General features: G+C 40.0%; 2 protein-coding genes across 9 annotated transcripts in view; one reads left to right on the top strand and one right to left on the bottom strand.

The window, feature by feature from the left end:
* Positions 1–13291, bottom strand: part of si:dkey-288a3.2 (protein phosphatase 1 regulatory subunit 37) — a 43153-nt gene extending 29862 nt beyond the window's left edge. For 2 of the 7 annotated variants that reach the window (XM_055505744.1, XM_055505745.1), the window contains exons 1-6: positions 12837–12911; positions 12723–12746; positions 12224–12393; positions 11193–11293; positions 2722–2767; positions 27–127 (exon numbers count right to left, since the gene is read on the bottom strand). In XM_055505744.1, the coding sequence (XP_055361719.1) occupies positions 27–127; positions 2722–2767; positions 11193–11293; positions 12224–12393; positions 12723–12745 (441 nt within the window). In that variant the 5' untranslated portion in view covers position 12746; positions 12837–12911. Of the gene's footprint in view, positions 1–26; positions 128–2721; positions 2768–11192; positions 11294–12223; positions 12394–12722; positions 12747–12836 lie in introns of all 7 variants that reach the window. The other 5 variants (XM_055505746.1, XM_029139003.3, XM_041069341.2 and 2 more) reach the window with 5 other exon arrangements.
* Positions 13292–13333: 42 nt separating this feature from the next.
* On the top strand, positions 13334–21921 carry vrk1 (VRK serine/threonine kinase 1). Of its 2 annotated transcripts, none has more exons than XM_029139011.3 (13): positions 13334–13487; positions 14970–15129; positions 15589–15644; positions 17490–17559; positions 18075–18162; positions 18296–18404; positions 19159–19251; positions 19505–19637; positions 19754–19874; positions 19987–20045; positions 20614–20795; positions 21214–21301; positions 21605–21921. In XM_029139011.3, the coding sequence occupies exons 2-13, from the start codon at positions 14970–14972 to the stop codon at positions 21769–21771; spliced, it is 1326 nt and encodes a 441-aa protein (XP_028994844.1). In that variant the 5' UTR covers positions 13334–13487; the 3' UTR covers positions 21772–21921. The 2 variants fall into 2 exon arrangements, with proteins under 2 accessions (XP_028994844.1, XP_055361723.1); XM_055505748.1 differs by lacking the exon at positions 13334–13487 and adding an exon at positions 13658–13806.
* The last annotated feature ends 2618 nt before the right edge of the window (positions 21922–24539 follow it).

Here is a 24539-nt window from a genome sequence, read left to right as displayed (position 1 = left end):
AAATAAGTTTGGCTCATAAAACTCACATTTTCCTCCAGTTGGGTTGCCTGTAGATTGATGAAATCAAAGTGCAGCGATTTCAGGACAACTTCCAGAGCTTCACAGGAGCGGTGGTCTAATCTCTCACCTTGATGGAGGCGAGCAATCAAACACAGGATAATTGGAGGCTATTTGATAACAGGCAAAACAGCACGGCTCTAAATGTGTCTCATCCCTTCTCCCTGATATGAACATTTCAGCAAAACCCACGCCAAATAATCAAATAATTTCCTTCATAGCAGATCGTGACAGAACTGTGTTTGTGTGTGTGTGTGTGTGTGTGCGTGCGTGTGTGTGTGTATGTGTGTGTGTGTTTGTCTGTACCATATATGTGCATTTTCTTTTAATAAAGTAAAGAAACTTAATCAGAGCCAGAGAAAGAACAGGAGTTTTTTACAATACACTAAGAAAACCCTGAACACAGTAAATAATCTAACAAGGTATAATTTAATATTAAACAAGTCCACATACAGACGTGATATCAGGTGATTATAAAAAAGCTCTACTTCTTCCTGCATTTTTAATCATTTTTGTTTATTTTGTAATTTTCGTCCATATTAACCTGATAACTGCCTTTGATAACATGATTGATTGTTAGTTTAACACTGACCCAGCAGCACAAGGTAAATTCATTACTCTGTTTTATATAAGTTACATATGGACTTTTCCTCGTAACACACTTGTTTATTATACTATATCTATCATTATGGTTCATTTCTATTATCTTGTTCATTCTTATATTTCGTGATGTTGCTGCTCAGTGGCAGCTGAGGAATAAATGTGATTGTTTTACAGTACTACAGTGACAATAAATCCTTAAGTAATGAGTAGTTTGGCCTAAAGGCACGCTAGAGCTGCAGATTGATGTTGTTATTCAAAACTTTAAAACCTTTTATCACCGTGGTTTTAAACAGCAATGGCGTGAAGGTGTGTCAGGTGAACTGCTCATCTGGAAGCCACTGTTCTTTGCACTACCGCTGTTCATCGTCGCCTCATTTCTTTTATTACAAATACACAACAGAGTTATTTATAATCATGTGGGTGGGCTTAGTTCCCTTTTCATTTCTTTTTGTGCTCAGAGCAACTGTAACAAGGTAAAAATTCACGATAAATGTGAAGGTAATAATCCTGTCATCCTTCTATCGCCTGCGTACTGAACTGTACATTTCATGCTTTATACATTTAATATGTAATATCTACTGCATATATATGTCCATTGTGTGTTTTTGGCACAAACAATAACTTGCCTTAATAATTCTTAATCTTTTGGGTTATTTTCATCTTGACCTTTAATTACCACAGTCTCATGATCGCAGTTTTACTGTACCTTTTATCTCATCTGTACAAACATATGTGAAATTAACTTTTTCCTTTTAAAAATCCTTTTTGTTTGCTTCTTTCGCCTCCACCTTTTCTCAAGCGACCGTATTTTGTAGGGACGATTATTAGGGACCACTCTTACTGCTGTGATCACTGGACTGTATCATCCCCCCGTATATCAGGCTTCTTATTTTATTTTATGCATTTTGGTTTTGAAATCTGATTACTGTGGCTTCCCAGCCCCTGATCACAAGTCAAACTGTAACTGATCAAACAAATCCCGGCCCCCCACCCCTCACCCTCCACCCTCCCCCCCTAGCCCTGCGCTCTCTCTTCTGGGTTAATTCTTATCTTCTCAGCCAAGAAGGGGGAAATGATAATTACTATCATAATTATTTCCAAAATGATACTTTCCCCGTCTGTTTTAACAATAATCACTTAACTGAATGATGGCAGAGGGCATGCAGGGTGGAAGGGAGAGCCATCTGAAATCCCATTTTTCTAATCCGCTCTGTGTTGGGAAGATAATAAGGCAGCAACACCCGCAGTCAGATGTCATCAGTGTGTGACGACGGTGAAACTCATCATGGCATCACACACAACTTTATAGTGCTGCTGGATGCAGACGCGGCTGCTGCTGTACAGCGGTTTAGGGAGATTTAGTGAAACTGGAACCAGATTCAAACCCACAGAGATGTTTCAACAGATAAAAACTGAAAATAGATCCTTTGTCATGTGTCTGTCCTTATGTAGACACATTCTCCTTTGTTTGTTTGTATTTCTTTTAATATGACAACTCTTCACATTATGACCTAGAATGTACAGTATTATAATATTTCTGAGCTTTTAAGATATTAAGACAATTTGGAATAAAGTGTGTATGTGAGATTTGTTAATTAAGAACAACAGAAACCAAACTTCTAGACCTTGATGATTTACCGTAAGAAAGGAGAGAACCAGGTGCAGGTTAGATAAATGCAATAAATGTTGATCAGGTTTAGGGGAAGCATGAGCTTTGAAATCAGCTTCTCAGACACAACACAGCCCTTCAGGTATTAGTCTTATGAAATGACAATTAGGATGCTTCAACAGTCAGACGCAAAATTATTTTCATCACTAACTAGTTAGACGAGTGATTCCTCACTCACAGAAACATCTGCATTGGAGCTTTTTTTAATATATTAAAAACTGAAATAAATGGTGCAAGATTGAGTCCAAATTGTGAAATTACTACGTTTATTAAAATTATTTTTAGAGCTGTTACAATGAATGCAGAACATGTTGCTAAATAATTCAGCGCTTTGCTTTGTCACAAAGACCTCAGTCGTAAGTAATAATGATGGAGTGAGGCGTTCAGCTTACCTTTGAGATCTAGACACTTCACACTGCCACCTACACACACACCCTGCTGAGAGAGGGAGGGGGGGGGGCAGAGGCAGGGGGTGTTAGCGAGAGGCGCGAACACACACACGCACACACACGCGTGCACACACGTACACACACACACACACACACACACACACACACGCACGCGCGCACGCACGCACACACGCACACACACACACACGCACGCACACACACACACACACACACACACACACACACACACACACACACACACACACGCACACACGCACACACACGCACACACACGCACACACACACACACACACATTTGGCAGCGTCAGTGCATCTTCCACCTTCCCAGTCTCTTTTTGGACGGCCTCTCCATCCATGCCGCACTGTACCGCTTTGATTAGGGAAGCTTATTGGACGCCGGAGCATGAATTATGAATTTCACACAGTTTAATGCCACCGTTGATGGTGACACGGCATCCTAATTAACCAGTGTATAATAATTAGAAACAGCTGGTCATCAGTTGATGTGTTCATTTGGCAGAGCCAGTGTTCCACATACATCTAATTTGACTGCATCAGTCACCAGAGGTGGCAGATTTGTGTGGATGGTGGAAAACAACAAAGACTTTTTTCTAAGCCTCCCTTTTACAGATGATTGTAAGATATGCATTTGTCTAACAGTGGGTCATTCTGACTGGGACTGAAGTAAAATATAAAGATGGTTTGGAGTTTTAATAAGCAGGCTCTGCTTCAAAAATGAGTTATTGGTTCTGCTATTGAAACCTTTGTAAAGTTTACCTTTCGAGTCATTAAATTATTTTGAAATATTTCTCATATTGTGCAATAAAAGCCTTTGCACACAATAAAGCATATGTTATTGAGATATCATAAGAATATAAGGGCAAAGGTCAATCAGCAGAGAACAACAGAACAGAAAGAAAGAACACACGTTTGCCAATGTTTGTCCACAGTCTTGATTAATAACAGCAGTATATTGAGTAATAAACTTCAAACTCAAGTTGGAATTTAGAAAATGTGGTGGGTTGTTGACCTGAAAGCCTACAGCGGCCTCGGCCACATCACCTTCTTTACACCACGTCAATCCCACCCTGGCTCTGAGACTGCTCCTCCTACAGTCATGTTGGCTGCTTCACTGAACCACCACAAGCGACTCTGTTGTTGTGAAATATGATTTATAGTGCGAATTTGGAAGAGCCTCTCCACGACTCCCTGCACGGAAGCAAGAGTGGGGAGACAAAAGGACAGCGGCCAGTGTGCTCCTGAGAGAAGAATTAAACATATCAATAGGACATAAATTGCACTATTTATGTTTACAAGAGGCTCTTGTGTAATTTGTCAAGGTGGCTGAATTTCCTCCATAATCATCTTAACTGACACACATTCACAGGAACACCTTGTGCGCATATACAGTACATGCCGTGTGTGTGTGTGTGTGTGTGTGTGTGTGTGTGTGTGTGTGTGTGTGTGTGTGTGTGTGTGTGTGTGTGTGGTTTGTGCTTTATTGCCTTCCTTTAAAAAGAGGGATCACTACAGAGGAAGAAAACAGAAAAACAGAGATACAATTTTTCCTCCTCTGAGCTTCATGTATTTAGGTTTTTTCAATTTTAGAAATAAATGAAATTATTGTTTGTTATTATTCTGCCTGATGCATTAATTTACCATAACAATAATTTTATAATCTTTAATAAAGCATCTAGTGATTTGATATTTTATACATAAAAACACAATTAAACAGTGCATCAAAACTGTAACAGAACATACTGTATACTGCCATGATAAAAATATATTTTATGTAACAAACCTGAAATAGGCATTCATTGTTAATATAAAAAAATAAACTAACCTACTGTATGTCTGGAGCATCCATAACCTGCATTATCAACTAAATGATACTGATCCCTTCATGACATCACAAAGAGAGACTAGATTTTACAAAACAGTAAAGTATTAACAACACTTCTTCAGTCGTCGGTGTGTATCTACTTGAACCCCTGAGCTATATTAATGTACGATCGTGATTAAAAGCGAGCATCAGGAGACTGAAGGCTTCAGCACTGTGAACTTGGCAATCCCACACAGCTCCCCGCTGGAGTGAAGGCATGTACAGTGTGTCCGGTTTCTTCTTCCACTGATTTGTTTGCATTCATCACCTCTGATTTTGTTATTGTCTGTAGCAAATATAACAAACAACACAACAACAACCAAATGAGTGTTGCTGTGAGCAGGTGTCCGACTGTTTACTGCTCAGGAGGCTGGTTTGATTTGTGGCACCGAGCCAGAGAAAAACGCTCAGTAACAATGTGCGGCCGCTGAATATCTGCGCATATTACAAACCAAATTCACAGCATTTCATCGTCCTCACTAGAAAACACTGCAGCGGCTGTTTTTCATCTTAATGAATTTCTGAACTTGCACGCTCCCTCCCCACTCACTGCTGACGGAAACAGAAGGCGCTGGCTGCCAAACCGACTGATGTGTCACAAAATGGGCCGATAAAAAAGAAACGGGAGAGGAGAAAAGACAGAGGAAGAGATTTGGCTTCCAAACTTAACTTAACCACAGAAGGAATCTGTGGTGCATTCACCATTCTCCACTAACTGTCCAGAGCAGATCAGGTTCTCTGCATGGCTTTGTGCTGCAAACTGTTATTTATATATATATTTTTTATTTCTACGTATACGTATTCTCAGAGCACTTGAGTTAAAATCGCCACGTTTTCCTTTTAGCGTGTTTTCTGCAAAGTATAAATTATTTAAAATACATGACTTTTTATCTCACACCCTTTGAAGGCAGCAAATTAAAAATGTAAATTGGGAAGTGATTAATATGCAAATATATTCATTCTCTGTTAACAATTAGCAATTAAAGCTGCAGTGTCTAGAAAGAGCACAGGCAAAATTAGGAACTTCATTTGTCATTAAAAGAGAGATCTGAACCTGTACATAAAATTCTAATTGACTTGTAGATATTTGCTTGTGTCACTGCCTTTTTTGTCCACAGTACTTTTGATATTGTTGATAGTCAATGTTAGTGACTTAATTAATGGCACTTTGTATAGAACATATTGCTCCTTAAATACATATAATGTTCAGGAATGTTGTGTGTGTATGTGCACAAACACTGCAGCCTTGGTGCTTCACTGTGTGTAGATACAGCGTTGGCTCCATTTAACTTGCAGCTGAAGATGCAGAGGTGGGTGATATCCCATCTTCCTTTGCTATTATTGTAATTGATTACAAGAAATACAAAGAATAGTAGTTGTTTAAATTATAATGAAAACTTGTGAAACAGGTCATATTAGTTCTGTCCTCACACAGCCACAAATGTATAAATCTGGCAAAATCATCCACTACGATTTTTGTAGCGATGACTAATGAAATAAAAAACATTATTAAAATAACAATAACACAATTTTGAAAATGCAAGGCTTCACATAATGCAAAACACATTTCACATACCATATTAAAAATACATTTTTACATATTTCCACTGAAATTTAAGATGTAAAAATTTTGCATAGGAGAATTCAAAATTTCCAATAATTTGAACATTTTGAAAAGTTTGAATGTAGGATGTGTGTTTAGGAGAAAACACTGGAGATTGGACAATCTTGGTACATATGTCGCTGACTGCTGAGTTACCAGGTAGCAGGAGGGTAAGCCCCTAATACATACAGTAATATTTAAATTCCCAGTTCTACACACACTTTTTAAAAAGCATCTCTTACTAATTTCTGCTCATGTGGATTAACTTTGATAATATGATTGATGAGTGACAGTTGTCTGCAACCGTGACAAGGATGAAGCAGTTTAGATGATGAGTGAGTGATTTACTGTAATGTATAAAATACAACAACTACCACAAAAAACCTAGAGGTGTGAACGTACATCCTAAAGGTCACAATGGTCATGTGTGAATCGCTTTGTGTCATAAAAGGCTAAGATTCCTTCTCAAATGCCGAATTTGTGGCTGATTCCAAATCGCATATGCTACAAATGCATTCATTTGGAGTAATTATGGAGTAAAGGCAGCGTTACAAATAATTCAAATGTGAGCACAAATCACACCATTAGCATATTGTTTCCATATGCATGAGACTGACAGATGTAAAGCCTGGCTGGTGACAGGTCGTCTCCTGTGTGTGTGAGCTGTCACTGAGTCTGGGCCTGTGATATTATCCCACTTACAAAACCCACTCATCTCACGCGTTCGACCTACCGGGTGTGCAAATTAAATTTAAGGCATATAGTGCACCTCCAGTAGTGCATCACATACATCTGTCACTTTAACTGCGACTGCTCACAATTCAACAATAGGCGCAAAATGTAAACGTGACTTTCGTACATTTGGACAAGATTTTGCCTTTTTTCCGCCTGTTCCCCGCGTGACTTAAAGCAGCGCTGCGTATGGAGCGACACAGTCGGAGTCGGAGTGTCATCCCGACCCATTAGGCCTCGGCTTCTCTTTCTGATTCTTCCAGCGATGGGCTGCGGCTGCGGCTCTTTGCCATTTCAGATGTGCCACTAAAGCGCCTCATTATTGGCGCCTCGTCCTGTAACGAGAGGAGCAACATATGTCCGGTCCCCCCGCTGTTTTCTGATCAGCCCCCACGTTCAGACGCTCCTCCACCTCCTCCACCTCCTCCTCCTCTCCCGCTCTCTTTGTGCCTTTATTTTGCATGCAGACACCGCTAACAACCACTAAGGAAAATAGTGTAGCACTTACTTAGTGACATTTACCTCGCTGCTGACTATTCCACACACGGGAGGGTGCCGCAATAACAATCAGCATGCATTTAATTTAAAGGAAAAAAATCCTCCCTTCAGAATCACACCGGCAGGGAGAGATATAGCTTCCTGTGTGTGTGTGTGTGTGTGTGTGTGTGTGTGGGTGTGTGTGTGTGTGTGTGTGGGGAGGGGGGTGCTACAGTTGTGCTGGCAAACTTTCAGTGCAGCATTAATGCTAATCAAAAGAGCAGAGAAAGCAGCAGTGGTCTGTAAAAACACATTTTCTTATGTCTTTTCATTTCTGGAGATGTCCTCTCTTCCTCCTCCTCCTCCTCCTTCTTCCTCCTCCCCCTCCTCCTCCTCAGGGGATTTATCCCAGGAAAAAAACATTTTGGGAAATTGATTTTGACCCTTTTGAATTTAACAGAAACTCCTTGTCACGTAATACTGTTTTTCACTTCAGCCGCTGAATAAAAGGAACGTTAAGTTGTGGTAATTGATTTCTCTGCAGTCCACTCAACTGAATAATCTGCAACAACCTGAAACAACAACCTGAAACAACCGTAAAGCTGTTCATTAGAAGATCTGCCAACATGCAACTAATTCCAAGCTTACATTCCCCAAATATCACAGAAAGAATTCAAACAGGGGGTGGAAGCTAACTTGATTTAAATCAATTTATAAATCACACAGGCCTAGATTTATTTATCTGCAAAGCAAAATACATTTTCAATTAATAAACAAGCAACAAGCTCATTAGCAAAGTAACTTTGCTGTAACTCCAACCAAACCGATGCATGAACAATGTAAGACGTTGTAAAGTGTGATACACATAAAGAGGTTTAAACAAAAAGTAAAGTTTGTTAAAATATTTGTCATTTTAACAAACTAAAATCTACTTCATGTGGTTTGTTAATGTTTTAGAACAGATTAACTAAAATACACTTTTATTTGCGTGTTTTTAAAGGCTCTGAAAGATGATGAAGCTCTGACACCGACAAATCAGCTGTGAATTCACTGACCTGAAAATGAAGGTGGTCTGTTTGTTGTCAATACCACAAACATCCTCTAGGTGATAGTATTTGGAGAAGATTAAGTTATGTCACCTGGAGAACATCTCAAACCGACCGGCACAGGACGAGCTGCTGGTTGACAGTATCTGGTGGAGTTTCAGCTACAGTACAGATATTCAGGCCGGGCAGCTGCTGAATAGAAAAAAGGGTGCTTATTCTAAAAAGAACTGAAGAATTAAATCCTGCAGTGATGAACAGTCCAATATATCAGTGATACGTGAGTCAGTGAGTCATACCTCATGAAATGTCACTGCTGAGTGGTCAAAAGATGAAAAACAGGCTGAAGAACGGTCATTGACCACGCTAACAAACTGCCTTCACATCATTACATCTCTGCTGCCTCGTCCAGTTGAATCATATCATAACAGTTACAGCTCGGGTGGATCCGATGATCCCGAGGGACGAACACAGCCAAAGGACACGAACCTATACAAACAGTAGCCCGACGCTGCGCCACATGTCTGACTACCCACAGTCGCCTAACTAAACCCATGGGAAGCGGGTTACTTCCCAAACACTGGGTGAGAAACTTCACAATCAGCGTGAACTTCTTCTCACTAGGATCTGCTTTTTATGGCCATTATCCATTATTTCATAGCTGCGTAACGACATCTAGATGAGTTGGACTCGACGCCACCTCTCGAGGCCGACTCTCTCTCTCTCTTACAGTACCACATGTGGCTCCCGTTGTGTCTCGCAGTTACTTGCCCATTTGAATGTAAATGGCTGCAGTTAAGCAGTTCCCTCTCGCCAAAACATTCGTGTGGAGACGAACAGAATCTCACAGACGTCACAGTTTGCACAGTTAAATTCCAGAGTTTAAGTGTTGTGGCCTTAGACCCTGCTGGCTCCAAACTATTATTGTTTACCACTCCTATGAAGATGTCACCAACAGCAATGCTGTTTTATTCACTTACAACATTTCAAAGGGGAGCAAAGGAGCCCAAGGGTACAATAAAACTGCTTTAAATAGTCTTCAGTGCCAGTCCTCAGGGAATCGCCCTCGCCTGAAAAGACCTAATTTAATAAATTTGCTCTTTAGGCGTCTTTTCCTTTTGCGTGGTCTTATTATGAATTCATTCACTCGCAGCCCTTTTGGTATAAATATTGCTAATACTTAACCATTTAACCGTACATATTTTACTCTTTCAGGAGGACCACCTACATTCGTTTCCATTAAAGCGAGATTCATTAGCACCTCAGAGATAATACAGTGGCTCTATGCTTAATATAAACACTGCCAAGGCTCTAATTCTCTACAAATAATTCCCCTTGATCTCTGATGAAATTTATGCCGGGTGGGGTGGGTATGTGGGAGGTGAGGGAGGAGAGAGAGCAGCGTGTTTTAACACGCCTGGTTTAAGTAAAGTATGTACACAAAATGAATTATAAATGGGAGAATATGGGTTTCAAGTGCGGTACGGGGACATAAGAGAGCATCACGCTGGGTGTGAGGGAGACAAAGATGGAATGTGGCCATGTCACAGAGAGTCACTGCATCTACAGTACAGTCAATAAAGTCCGAAACTCATATACGGTAAAACAATGTACACGTTTGTGTGAATCCTGTCCATAAAATACTCTGAGAAAAGTGTCTCAGTCAAGTTATTGTTTGTTGTTGCTGTTTTAAGTTAACTATTTAGTCACAAAATAGAAAGATCGTATGTGAATTTAAACGTTACCCCAGGGAATGACATCAAGCGCTGCACTGAACACACAACTTTTTTATTTCAGAGGTTTGGTGCATGAACCCACTACCTGTCTTTCTCTTTTATGGTCAGCTTCCTGTTGGTGTAAACCATGACAAATATGAAATTCCACAATGAGTCTTAATATTACAGTTCGTCATTTTCTCAAACCTGTGTGATTTTATAACAACAATAAAAAAAACTTGATGTTGACCTTGACGCCACTGAGATGACTCTGTCTAAGGACAGGCGTATGTTCACTCAAAGGGCAACGATGCTCAGGCAGAAACAAGAGCAGCAGCAGACACGCATATGTACAGTTGCCTGCACATTGTGTCGCATCACAAACACACGTGATAATGCATTTTATGTGATAACACAATGTATCACATAATTCTGAAGTGAAACGGAAACTAATAAATGGTAGAAATTGGTTTTGTTCATTTGTGCAATTCTGAAAAGTGGTGATGTGCACTTGTCTTCATCTTTCTTGCTCTGCCAACCCTAAACTAAAACCCAGTGGAACCATTTCTTTCACAGGTCAATTCATTAGTACTAACTAGAATTCCCGTGTTTAATCTCAGGATAAATACAGCTGAAGCTGTAGAAGCTGAACAAAGCATCTGTGAATACACCACCAGACTGACTATGAAAAGTCTGAGCTTTAAACACCTCACAGATCACTGTTCCATCATCCAAGTACACAAGGACCAGCAGAACTTCAGACTGACCCTTTTGCTGGCCCTCAGCCACTGTGACGCTGACTAGACATAGGCCTTTAAATACCTTCTTCATTTCTACTTGAGATCACACTATTTAGATATGAAAAACATTTCTTATTTACCTTTTGTTGTGGTTAATAACATAAAACACATCAAACAGCTCATCAGTTCAAAGTATAACACACACACACACACACACACACACACACACATGTTCATGTTCATTTCATGTCAACATCTTACCTGGAGCTGCTGCAGGATGTGTGGTTTGGGTTCAACCTGGTGGATGCTGCAGTTCCTCTGGTAGGCTGCCATTATCTCGGTCAAGGTGAGGCAGCTGTCAGCTAAAGCAGTGGGATAATACCATACAGTGCTTTAATGTCTCTGCATCCCAATGAACCACAAGCAACATTTAGAAATGGTTAGGCGGCTCAGATATGCCAGAATGTGTTCACTCTGTGGGAAACATGCCATGAAAGACATTAGTGGATAAGTATCAATAAATCCACTAATTAGGCATTTACATTTATCAACCACAGCTTTATGGGATAAACAATTTTAGGTGATAGACTATAGGGATTTAAAAAATTAAAACATCAATATTTCCATTAAAAAACATCAATCCATTCATTATGTTGGTCATCATAAAGTGGGGTTACATCCTGGACAGGTCTCACATACAGAGCCAATAGATATAGACAAATAACCATACTGTATACTGTACAGCGCCACATTAAACCTGTACATTAACCTAACTGCATGCAAAAAAGGGTTTGAGCTGTCATTTACTAAAGGTTTTTGGGCCAAACAGACAGGAAGCCTTGGTCTCTCTTTGGTGTTGTACCAATGTTGAGTGTTTCTTACATGTGTTCTGTTCCAGTCTACCTACTAACCCACTACACTCTGGCCCTTATCCTGTTCAGGAACTCATCCATTCCGTACTGTTTCCCCGCGGTATCTGCTTTCACTTACTAGTTCCTCAGACAACACAACCACGTGCCCACTGAAGCATTTTGCATTTGCATTGCAATTAAAATTGTAGTTGGCTGAATGCTATCAGTATGAGAATTAGTCATTTTATCCAAAGTAAATGTTCTTGAGAATGAGAAGCCTTTCATAGAGTTTGTGGACATACCGGCATTACAGTATGTAACGATTTGGCATTCTTGTTGAAATGAGTGTAAGTGAAGGTTCTTACAATATGAGACAAGAATATTATCACTAATCAACCTTCTTATTTATAAAAGAATAATAGGTAGTTAACAGCAGCTCACCCTTTGGGTCTGTGCTCCTTTGCTCAGCAAAGCCAGACACAATGTGTTCATCTGGTGGGAAGGAAACACGTTTTTCCCCTTTGCTTCTTTTCTTCTGGTTCTCGTTTGATTTCTCCGCTCCGTCATCACTGAGCCCCTCATTTTCTTTGTCACTGCAGCGGGTCATCTCTCTGTTTAGCACGCCACCGTAGGGTTTTCAGAATTACGAGAGCAGATCAACATGTCAACAAACCGCAGTATCTCCAGACTGGAGCCATGGCAACACTTTCTAAAGTCATTGTGATTTAAAAAGGGAGCAGCAATGTGTGCAACAGTTGACAGCACCAACTGCTGCACTAACAGCTCTCTTCGATGTGAAGTGCTGCTCTCTTCACTCTGTGGCACTTGGAAGAAACAAGACACTAAAGGAACAATATCTTATTCATGAGTCGAGTGCTGGGTTGCAAGCAAAACCCAATATATTTGTATCATATGACACATTTAGAATTTGCACACATACCTGTTGAGGTTCAGCATTTCCATACTAGTCAGTAATAAATTAGGAACAAGACTGTCAGGAATAGTAAATAAAAAATACTGCTTTACTCCGGTTTAATGTGCAATATTGCCTTACTTGTTTTTCTTTTGTGGAAAACCATGTCAGATCAGATGAACGGTGTCAGTAAATAGTGGCACAAGCACATTTCTTTATTTGTATATAAAGTTACACTGCTCTAAACTGCTCCAAAATACATCTTACGTAATATGATACACCTTACATATACTGTATACTTTTCATAAAAAGTGAACACATTTTTATAATAAATAAAATAAACAAAATAAATAAAAAGTTGCACATATCTCAGTTTCTTTTTTAAAATAGATGTGCTGTACATAATTTTGACATATGTCTTTTCTCTGGAGCACTCTACGTGTTTCACAAGTAATATTTAAATCATTATTCATACGGCTAAAGGCTAAATTAAGTTTCCATCTCTCCCTACTCGTGAAATCCCGGGACAGGGTGTGCCCTATAAATCAGTTATGATAACTGGAGGTAGACAACTTCCGGTTTATGAGGAGTCGCCCGCCATCTTGTCATGTCTGCAGCCGGGGCATACTCCGGCTACGCGAAGGCACGATTTGTTAGGGTTGGTGGCTGTCTGTGGTCTAACGTAGGCAGCGTATGACCAATAGAGTAGCAAAGTGTCACGACGCCACTTCCGGACCGATAGTTTTGCGGGAAGTTTGTTCGTCATAACCTTTTAGCATTCGACAAGAAAAGGTACGTCGTTATCTTATATTTCAGTCGAACTCGTACTAGGTGAGTTAACGGTTAGTTTAGCGGGTGTTCAGCAGTTTGTTGTTGTGCGTCGGTACGCAGCTAATGCTAACGGAAGAGATCGATGGTACTTAGACCTTCGCAGTTAGCTTGATTGCTAGAAACCAACTTTTCTACAGTTCAACATCAGTTTCGACGTACCACATGTTTTTGTTTTGGAGGTTTGAGGCCGTTACATGTAGCTTGAACATACAGATCTTTAGCATTAACCAACGACGTATTCACCAAACATAAACATTAAGGCAGTGTCTGAACAGTGTAGGTGAGTAGTAGCACACAGTGAACTTTGTGTGTCCTGGCTAACTTTTATAACAAAAAAGCACATAGAATACGCAAACGCAGTGTAGTTGGTAGCATCTGTGTTTGTGCTTCGTAGTTGTCGTTCACATAAATTAATCCTGCGCTGATGGCGTCATTTGTCTGAGGTCAAGTGAGCTGTCGTTTGCATTTCCGCGGTCAACCCCGCCATCACAAAAGTGCGAGATTGTTACGATGTTTACGGTAACAGTGTTGATGCTGATGAAAAGAGCTGTTGGACTCACTCCACGGTGAAGTCAGAGTACTAAACACACAATTTCCGATGTATGATAATATTCACTGTGCAACTTCTTGAATAAAACCTGTTCCTGTCATTACTAGAATTAGTGTCCCAGGCTATGAATGGCATTATAAGTAAGTAATATATATATTGCTATGACTGCAATACTGTATGTGATAGAAAGTCAAATATGGCAGGTTGTTGGAGTTCTTGTGATAATGTGCTGATAATGTGATAATAAACAGATTTTGTACAAAGTTTTTACTAAGGCTGGTTTTTGGATAATCATAGTAAAATGCTGTTTGTTTAAATCTAGTACTGTATTGAACAGTTTTTCCATTCCTGTATACAGGCACAGAGTCGTACAGACAGCTCAGCCTAAGAAACACAAAAATGTCAAACCTACTTTACGGGTCGATTTGAAGAGAGAAGGGACTTAAAGTGAGATGATGTCATAATAATGAGACTGAGACATAGTAATAAGAGTGTATGTACTACAACCTAGAGGTGTCACATGAAAAGCTGAAGAGGAAACCTTTAGGTGTCTCTGAAAGACACCTGTACCTGGGGGCAGACTCCTAAAAGAGTAGACATGGACTTCACATTTTCAGACATTCATCCATGGTAGTGTTTCTCTATGCAAGAAAATGTTGCTCTGTATTCAACTTCACTTTCTTAGTTCTTATTTGCCCTTTGTTGTGTTGTGTGTACCATCAATATTAGAATGATTTTATGTAGCGCCCAGCTCTCTTTGTCTTCTACCAGGGGCAGGCAGGGTTTGGGTGGACATCAATAATGTGTATGTAGTACAGATTACCCTGTTTATGTTTGCTTTGAAAACCTAACTTTTGTCTTGTTGTGGTTTTGTTGTGGACTGTTTATTTCAGATGCCTCCCAAATCGAAGGCGGCAGCAAAAGGAAAAGCTCCGGCTAAGAGAAAACTGGCAGAGGAGTTCCCTCCTGGAGAGGTTTTGACTGACACTGGGAAGAAGGCCTGGAAACTGGGGGCTCCGATTGGCCAGGGAGGCTTTGGTCTTATATATTTGGGTAAGAATAATTGGGTCAGGGATCGCAAAGTTCATTCACATTATGCAGATCATTGAGGCATGTTGTTGGAAAAATATTTTCAGTTAGAGTGAACAAAGTTTAACTGTCTGTTATGTGGATTCATTTCTTGCAAGAGAAAAGGAAACTGAAACAAACCAAAGGCTGCTCACCCACCACTATAAAATTTCCCCAGCATTCTCGAGGCACATATAGTATGCAAGAGCCTGGTCATTTGACATTCTTGACTGAGCAAATGAACATGGCATGTTTTTTATGAACCTGACAGTTATTATTATCAGGTTGCTACTATTATTGTAGCAGATTTTGTTTTGAAAATGACATCATGCTTATGGTGAAGGTAGATCATATGTTATGTAAAAGTGAAGAAACTTGGTGAAATTTGCAAATCTGTCATTTTAGTATTTACAAGTACTTTCTATCTGTTTTGTTTCTATGTAGCTGATGAGAATTCTGCAAAACCTGTAGGTGCTAATGCACGCTACGTCATCAAAGTGGTAAGGTTCCTTCTTTGCGTTTGATCTTTGTGTAATTCCATCCATCCATTTTCCAAACCGCTGAATCCCATATGCAGGGTCGCGGGGGTGCTGGAGCCTATCTCAGCTGGCTATAGGCGGGAGGCAGGGTACACCCTGGATGGGTCGCCAGTCCATCGCAGGGCATCTTTGTGTAATTCCACCACTTAATTGTAATATTACTGCAAAACAGTTTACAGAAAAAGTATTCTCTGATTGTTGCCCCAGACCCCAGTGAGCAATTGATGAGGTTTACTCTGTTGAATGCATATATAGGTCTGGTGTGTTCAGAAGCTATAAGTCACGTAACAGCAGAGTCAAAGGAAGAGAGGAAAGCAGCAGGAGCACGGCCACTACGAAGAAAGTGGAAAAATGTCTAGTTTATAGAATATTAACATCCACTTAATCTGCATCTCACGAAAAAAAACTATTGTAAGGAACTTCCGTCTTTAGTGTGTATGTAAACGTCTCTTTTCTGTCATACCTATTATCTAGTTCTATTGGTGCCTCCTCTTTTAATTATGTGTTTCTTGTAATGAGCTGGTTCTATGACAGTTTTAAGAGAATGACTTGCAGCTAGGTGCTGCCAATCATCAGGCCTTGATTAATAATCAGTTGGTATACACATGTGTATAAAAGCTGATGTTTCTAGTGTTTGCAAGCCTGAAACATTCAGGTGTACATTAACACAATGCCGAGAGGGAATATAAAAAGTAATAGTCTAAGTAAAGCAATTATTGCCGTTCATCAGTATTACAATTTGTGTAAAACGTTCAGTGTTTAGTGAATTCAGTGTTAAACAGTGAGGAATTCAATTTGGTTCATTTACATAGCAACAGATCACAACTATAGCATCTCAAGGAACATTACAAGATAAGGTTTCAGACCTTACAGAACTCAAAAATACAGTTATATAGAAAGCACAACAAATTCCGGATGAGCAGACTTTAGGGAAGCGTGGAGAGAAAAAAAACTCTTTAATGGAAGAAACCACCGGTTTAAGTGTGGGAAGGTAAGAAGCAGTGCAAGAAAAAGAAGATGTATAGTTGCCAGTCTTCCCAGGAGTGGGTGTTCTAGCACATTCGCCCCAAGGTCTCACCCTGCAATCATCAGAAAACACCCAAACGTTACATTTCAGACATGCTACAGACCTGACTTAATGCCACTGACTGCACATTTAAAAGACCTAATACTGTACTGATGGTTAGATGGGTGGGCGGGAGAAAAGCTGTAACAGCGTGACATGACGATTACAGAACTGCAAATTTAAACATTGTCATCTGCATCTATTGACCAGCCAACCAGTTTGATGCACGCCACCATGTCTTAACATCTGGGTAGTAAGTAGTAAGAAAGATGTAAGAAACATTCACACAATAATTAAGTAATTTAAACTGTTTTAACAGCATGTCAATTAATCTTTTACCCTTTTCCTCATTCGTGACAGGCTGACTCAGAAACAGTCGGTTTAATCTATCTTGCTGCTCAGTAGTGAATTTGTAGAAATTATACTTCTAATGTCAGCCTAAGTTTTATCAAAGTTTTGGGGAATTTTGAGCAATAATCAAGAACAGCTAACTCAAATGACTTTACAAATGTTTGATTAGCTTGACAAGCAATCCTTTAGTTGCTACATCCTAGTTATACCGTAACTAGCAAAAGCACATTTTACCAGCTTCCAGTTTGCGTCCATGTCTCTTTACCTCCACCTTTTACCTACCTGTGCAACTCTGATATGTTTAAATTGATTATCAAGCAAGTTCAGAACAAACAATTTTTATCTACACACATTAAAAACAAACATGAATCTCTCCTGTTTGTCTACAGGAGCCCAGTGACAACGGACCACTGTTCTCTGAGCTCAAGTTTTACATGCGAGCTGCGAAACCTGAACTGAGTAAGACAATTCACAAACAGACACACACACACACACTCTTAGTTGCATGTCGCCAGGCTGGTGTTACCCTTGTGATCATCACATGGCAGAGTCTCTCACCATTGGGGCAACCAAGTAAAAGAAAACGAACTTTGTTAATTAAAGAAGACGATCCTGTAGCTGAGGCATGAAGGGACCCTGTGGAGGATGGAAGCTTTTGGTTACAGCTCTGCTGGCCCCCAGGCCACAGCTTTGCATTTTCTATAATAATAATACAAATGTCAATCTCCCCTGACAATTAATGATTATATTACTAAGCAACCAAAGGCTTATGTTTTATTCATGCTGGAGTTTCTTGTTGGTAAATATTTGTCCCAGCAGCAGAAAAGCTTGCGACTGTGCTCCCCCCCCGGTGGATTTTTACACTTTACATGGAGCATCATGGCCTTCGTCTACTTAATAGCAGCACTAGTTAGCATGTTGTTCACAGGATGTTTCACCAAAAAAATGTCTGTGTATTTTCTCCTGTGTTGCAGTTCAGAACTGGATGAAGTCTCACAAGTTGAAAAATCTTGGTGTTCCTAATTACTGGGGCTCAGGTCTTCATGAAAAAGGAGGACAAAGGTAAGATGTTGATCAGGACCACCCAAAAGGTCAAGGTCCAGATTCCATTTTTCGTCCTCTTTTTTTGCTCATTCATAACCTGACTACTGCTTTTATTAAAGATAAGTATAGATGTTGTCGCTGTCTGTTCTAGGTACAGGTTCATGGTTATTGACAGACTTGGCACCGACCTGCAGAAGAAGTTTGAAGAATGTGGAAAGAGATTTCCCAGAAAACTGGTTCTTCAGCTTGGCCTTCGCCTGGTTGGAAACATTTTAATATACCTCCTTTCAGATGGCATAATACCAATTATTCTAATTCGTGCTCCTACTGTTTCCAACATAATTGGTGCCGTGTGAGGCTGTGTAATATTTGTTTGTACTCATACACAATAATCCAGTATTTGTGATTGATTAAGCACAACTGTGTGTAGCAGACAAAGGCTGCTTTAAAATATCATTGGCAGCTAAGAGCCAAAGTGTGTGTTGTTTGATTAGCATTAGCTGTTAATAGCTATAAGTACTAAGAGAAAAGTGTGTAGAGGTAAGAATCATGTGATCAAACACACACTAGATATAGTGTAATCCACTACTAATTAAAAAGTCACTGGTATTACTTACAGTTATGATAACCTTGTTATCTGAATTACTGTTAATCCCCAACAATATCTTACAATATTGTATGATTGGTAACCAATTATTTTAGACTGTTTTTTCAAATTGGTTATTGGTCCCTGGAAACAGAGTTGTACCCCATAATTAATTCAAAAACATTTTTAAATATCTGCTTATAGACAATTATCATTGATGATTGTGAATCTTCTACTAATAACTATTTTTTTTGAATCCTAAATTATAGAAAAGGTTATTTTAATTTAATTATATATATAATTATAGACAATTGGCACTGGCTCTCAGGTGGGATAAACCAAATTATAGTTTATGCTCCTTTTGAATTAAGGATTTGGGCAGAAAACAGGAAGTCTGATCAGATGTATAAAATGGTTTCTTTGTTTAGCTGGACATTCTGGAGTACATCCATGACCATGAGTATGTGCATGCCGACATCAAAGCATCAAATCTCATGTTGAGTCACAGTGATCCCAATCAGGTCAGTAGTATGATAATAAGATGAGCTGGTGCGAAGTAAATTAATGTATTCATCCACAGTAATTTATATCATTAAAGGTAATTTGTAAAATAATTAAAGTAAGTAATTATGAATTATAACTTATTACATATGTTAATTATGCTTCTTTAAACGCCCTGAATTAAATGCATGTCTTTTAAAAAAAATTGTCATTTGTAGTTAATCAGCACACTAAATAACATTAAAGTTTATTGGGTGTTTGTGTACACAACAGGTTTATTTAGTAGATTATGGGCTGGCATATAGGTTCTCACCTGATGGTGTCCTCAAAGACTACAAGGAAGACCCCAAAAAATGTCACGACGGTACCATCGAGTTCACAAGCATTGACGCCCACAAAGGAGCATGTAAGACAATACAGACTTTATCTTGAGCTACAGTTGTATTCAAAAAAAAGTTTTTGTATTGTTATTAAGGGCATTACCAAAAGTGAAATTGTCATGAGATGGTGATTTTGTTCTAGCTCCATGCAGAAGAAGTGATTTGGAGATACTGGGCTACTGCATGGTTCAGTGGCTTTGTGGTCGGCTGCCATGGGAGGACAAGCTGCAGGACCCCATTTATGTCAGAGACTCCAAAGTCAGGTGTTGGTCTTAACCCTATTTAGCAACTTTATCCTTTCAGTATAGTATACAAGTTACATTTTTAAATAGTTTGTCTTTGTTGGATAAATTATTTCACTTGTTTGTCTTACAGATGTCAAGAAAGCATCTCCCAGTTTATGACCATGTGCTTCTCCTCTCAAGACAAGCCAGGTAAGAAAAACACACATTCAATTCAATTTAATTTATTTACAGTTCATTCAGCAGGGTTTACAATGAATGTCTGGGTGTGTGTGCATCACTTACCTGGACATAAGATGAGCTTGACGTTGTTCTGCTAGGAAACCTGGGCTCCGGCTAATGCAGATGCCATTGTGACACGAAAATCCCAAACACCCTACATCTGTAAACTGTGGGATGTTCATTGACTTCAAAGATCTGCTGCTAACATCCTGTGGCCAGATGTCACAGAGACACATTATATTGTTGGATTGGAGTGAGAAAATGTGGCCTAAATGTTTTATTATTGTAATCACTTTTGGGGGTTTTGGTTAGTTGTATGTTATTATAGTTATTATTATTATATTAATATTATACTTATTATTAAGTATATATTATTCATTTAGTCACTGATTACTGAATATGTATTGTCCTAATTACTTTTTGTTAATGGACTTATGTTCTGTAACACATCTGTCTAATCTGATGAACTAACACTGATGCTAAGAGATGTAGAAATATTTGTAGGCATTTGGTTTAGTGTATCTCTAATGCATTGCAGATGAAATTCAGAAGTTCATGGAGGAGGTGAAATCTCTGGGCTACCAAGACAAACCACCCTATGCCAAGTTGCGCTCCATCCTACAGTCTGGACTTAAGGCCATCCAGGCTAAAGATGACGGCAAGCTGAAGTTCACACCTGCTGTTGGGGCTGTATCAGACGCTGCATCAGCTGCTGCAAAGGTCAACACAGTGGCTAACATTTACATGTACAGCGATAAAATCACATTTAATGGAACAGGCTTCGCTGTAGTGAGCAGCAGTTTTTAGAAACCTCCCGTGACCCCCCCACCTTTAAAACATTCATTGCACCATATGAAGGTTTGTTGGTTGCCTTGTGTTCAAAACAGTGGAAAACAGAATGAAATATCTTAATATTGTAATGTCTGAGTTTTTGGTGGATGTTGGGTTTAACACACAAGGTTTACCTCCGCTCCAAGTCAAGGCCTTGTCTTCATTTGGTAAATTAAGCTACTGGCTTTGAGCTTTGATGAATTTTCTGCTTTTAATTAAGTTAATTCAGAGGAACATATTACACTTGTATTTAGTAACTGTTGGAGATTACTGCATTGAAGTGATGCAACAACTTCTTTTCTTCCAGAAAGTGCAAAAGAGAAAAAAAGCAGCAGATGAAGAGACTGAGACTGATGGAACTCCTGAAAAGAAATCACGCGTCTCAAAGAAAAAAGGTACCATATCAAACAGTTTTTTAATTTTTTTATAACATTTCAATACTTTAGAATTAAAATGTGTCTTTGTTGCAAGTTTCCTTTTGGCTGTCCTATCATTAGGAGCTCTAGCTCCTGAACTGGCCAGTGTTTTCCCCCTAATAGAGATTTGTTAATTGTCAGAATCAGACTGTATTTAAAAAAACAGTTATTTATTAAGTTTGGTTAATGAAAAGTGAGGTTTGACAAAATGTGCTTTACGATGCGATTGTTGTGTCATATAGTACTTTAAAGTCCTGCTCAACCATTTTTTTTAACCTGCAGAAGTAAATGGGTTGAAGAAGAGTCCGAAAAAAGCTGCTAAACCAAGAAAAGCGGCCAGCAGTGCCACACAAGGTGACCCCAGATCCAGACTGGTAGAGATGGGCACTCAGACGTCACCTGGACTCGCCCAGAAACCCAGAGGCAGACCCAAGAAAACCAAACCCTGAACCCTGAACTCTGCACTCATCACTTGCTTTCTCTGCCACTTACTTTTAAGTTTTACCTTGTGTGAGCCTCTGCCTGTTACGCCCCAATCGATATTCATGTTTAAATGTATTTGATGAAGTCAGATCCACTGTAATAAACTATATTGTCTACCTTTGGCTTTTTGATCATGATTGAAACACCATTTTACATGGTTACCAAAACATTCATATTTGCAGTCAAAAAATACAAATAGCATTTATAAGAGTGAGTCTGTCTGCATATTGCAGTTCATAATTTATCAAGTGACCTCACATCCAAAACTTAAATGTCATTGTAAGATGTTTGAAGTCATTACTGAGTTGCAGTGTAATCAAAATAAAACAAATGTAGGTTTTAGTTTGCTGGTAAGCTTTGACAGTTTTAAAACAGACACAGATTAGTGTTGTGTTTAGTTTAACTTTGCATGTGGTTAGTGACTTCCTGACCCAGTCCCATTCTAAATACCGTCATCGGGGCATTTCTCTCTTCTTTCTCTCTCGTTTCATCCACCTCTGTCCGCAATGGCTACGTGCCGCCACCTTCCTAATAAACCGGGAACAGGCCGCCCCACCCCCCCTTCCCTTCCTGTTCCTTTAAAGAAGACATATCCAGTAATTCTGGTTATGTCTGGGGCCTCAGGGGCTCCTGTGGTGGCTGGTGGCTTGCTATTGATTGTTTCAGCCTCTTAAAGTGTAAAGACCCCCCCCACACACACACACGCACACACTGTCTGCAACCCCACCTTCTCTCCAGCTCTGACCTCTTGGGCGCCACAGCTATGCTCCCACAGCAGCACTTAAACACAACACTACCATCTTTTCTGCTGGCAGAGGGAGGTACACATTTTCTTCCCGGCCAGCCTGTTGTCATTTAGCGTGGATGTGTAGCCGTCGGCTGGCATGGCAGGCAGCTGCTGCCCATGTGTTTGCTGGGGACAGATTGGTGATCTGGTGGAGTGTGAAAGCCTCACAGCAGTAGCCTAACCACCGCTCTCATGATACAGATGCCAACCCTCTGCAGGACCACGGGCCAATAACTTGATAACAGCTTCCCCAAGCAGTTGGTTTTCTGTGTTTGTGACAATTGTCATTATTGTGATGGTGTGGGGCAGGAAAGGACCCAAAGTGTTCTAAGTGAAGCTTAAGGTGCTGATGGGTCAGGCTTCATGCAGGTCCAGCATGTAGACAGAAAGGAAAAGACGGGGTGGATGTTCATTCATTCATTAATTCATGCATTCGTTCGTTCGTTCGTTCGTTCTTGCCAATGCAGCATGTGCGCTCTGCAAACATGGCTGGTTCACTGCCAACTCTGAATGAATAAACCTGGAGCTAAAGTCCTGGAAAAAACTTCAACTGTTCACAGAAGAAACTATTAAAGGCAGTGGAGGCGTCTGAAAGCGATGCAAATCTGCAGCAGCTGTGACGTTTCTGCATTGTCTCAGGACTTTGTGTGTTGTCGCATACGACTTGAACAGCTGCTGGGGTGAGAGCCGCCGTGTACCTCGGCAGCATCCGACTGGTTTTCTTCTTCGTTGGTTGTTTGTACGCTGAGTGTGGGCGGACGGAGCCACGGAGGGAATCCACGCGCCCTGTACCTGTTGTAGGTCATGTTCTCGCCTCCTTTTTAGATTACAGCATGCCGCTTGATTTGAAATGCATATGTACTTTTACTGAGTTGGAGAAAGTGGCTGGATGGTGCCACAAATCTAGAACTCAGTTACAGTAACATGGTGGAGATCTTTCCCCCTGAAGAGGAGCTGGAGGAGACCGAGCCAAAGGGAAACATTTTTGCCTGCAGGATCTGAAATCAGCTAAACACATTCAGCATAAAAGTCTGACTGTAACAATCCATATATTGTTCTTCAACAAAGAAAAAACTTCTTTTTTATAAGTGGTTAAACCCAACACCATGACAAAAATAACCTGACACATCGTTAAAAAACAATACCAGAGTAATGTGAACTGTTTCTGTTTCTATATTCTGTAATGACACAGAGATTTTGCTATAAAACAGTCAAATAAGACACTTTTCCTTTTCATTCATTTTAAATCTAAATCACATGGCCTTTGTTTTGCCGTTGTGAGTAATGTGCTGTGTCAGTGGCCTCCTCCTGTGGCTTGCTACATTCCCTGGCTATTCAATTGTCACAGCTTAGACAGTAAATCTGCATTTCACCCTCCATTCTCATCTGAAAAAAAGGGAAAACTCAATCTCGGCCACCTTACACCCCGAAAAGTACAATAACAACTCTTCAGCAGTCGCAATCATCCACACCTACCTCCTCCTGAAACTCCTCGATGAAAAGATGCAATAAAAATTTCACTGTGTTGTCGGCGTGCTGTAATTTAAGCCTCCCTCCCGCAAAAGACAAAAACATTGAAACGCATGCATGTTGGTTCCAGGTGTGCGTGCGTGCGGCTGAGGTTATGCTACATTTGCCATTCTAGTTTTGGGTAAATATTAGAAAGCAGCGGGGTCCTGGCATGAGGAGACGCCAGCCAATGCGGCGGCGCTAAGACACGAGTCCTTATCGGTATTGTGTTCAGACTCTGGCGTGCTCCCGCTGTTTGTAATCTGCAGCTGCCGCTGTGAGCAAAACTGGACAGGCATTTATTGTCCCAGCAGGAGGACGCTTGACAAGAGAATGTTAAACACTCCACTACCTGCTATTTTCAAAGACGATAGCAGGAATGATAAAATGTACACACATTTAATTTTATCAGTTTATTTTTCTCGGAGAGAGTGAAAT

This window comes from Betta splendens, chromosome 22 (assembly GCF_900634795.4).
Source record: "Betta splendens chromosome 22, fBetSpl5.4, whole genome shotgun sequence".
Classification (NCBI taxonomy): domain Eukaryota; kingdom Metazoa; phylum Chordata; class Actinopteri; order Anabantiformes; family Osphronemidae; genus Betta; species Betta splendens.
The sequence above is the reverse complement of the archived record's forward strand: the minus strand, read 5'-3'. Positions and strand labels throughout refer to the sequence as shown.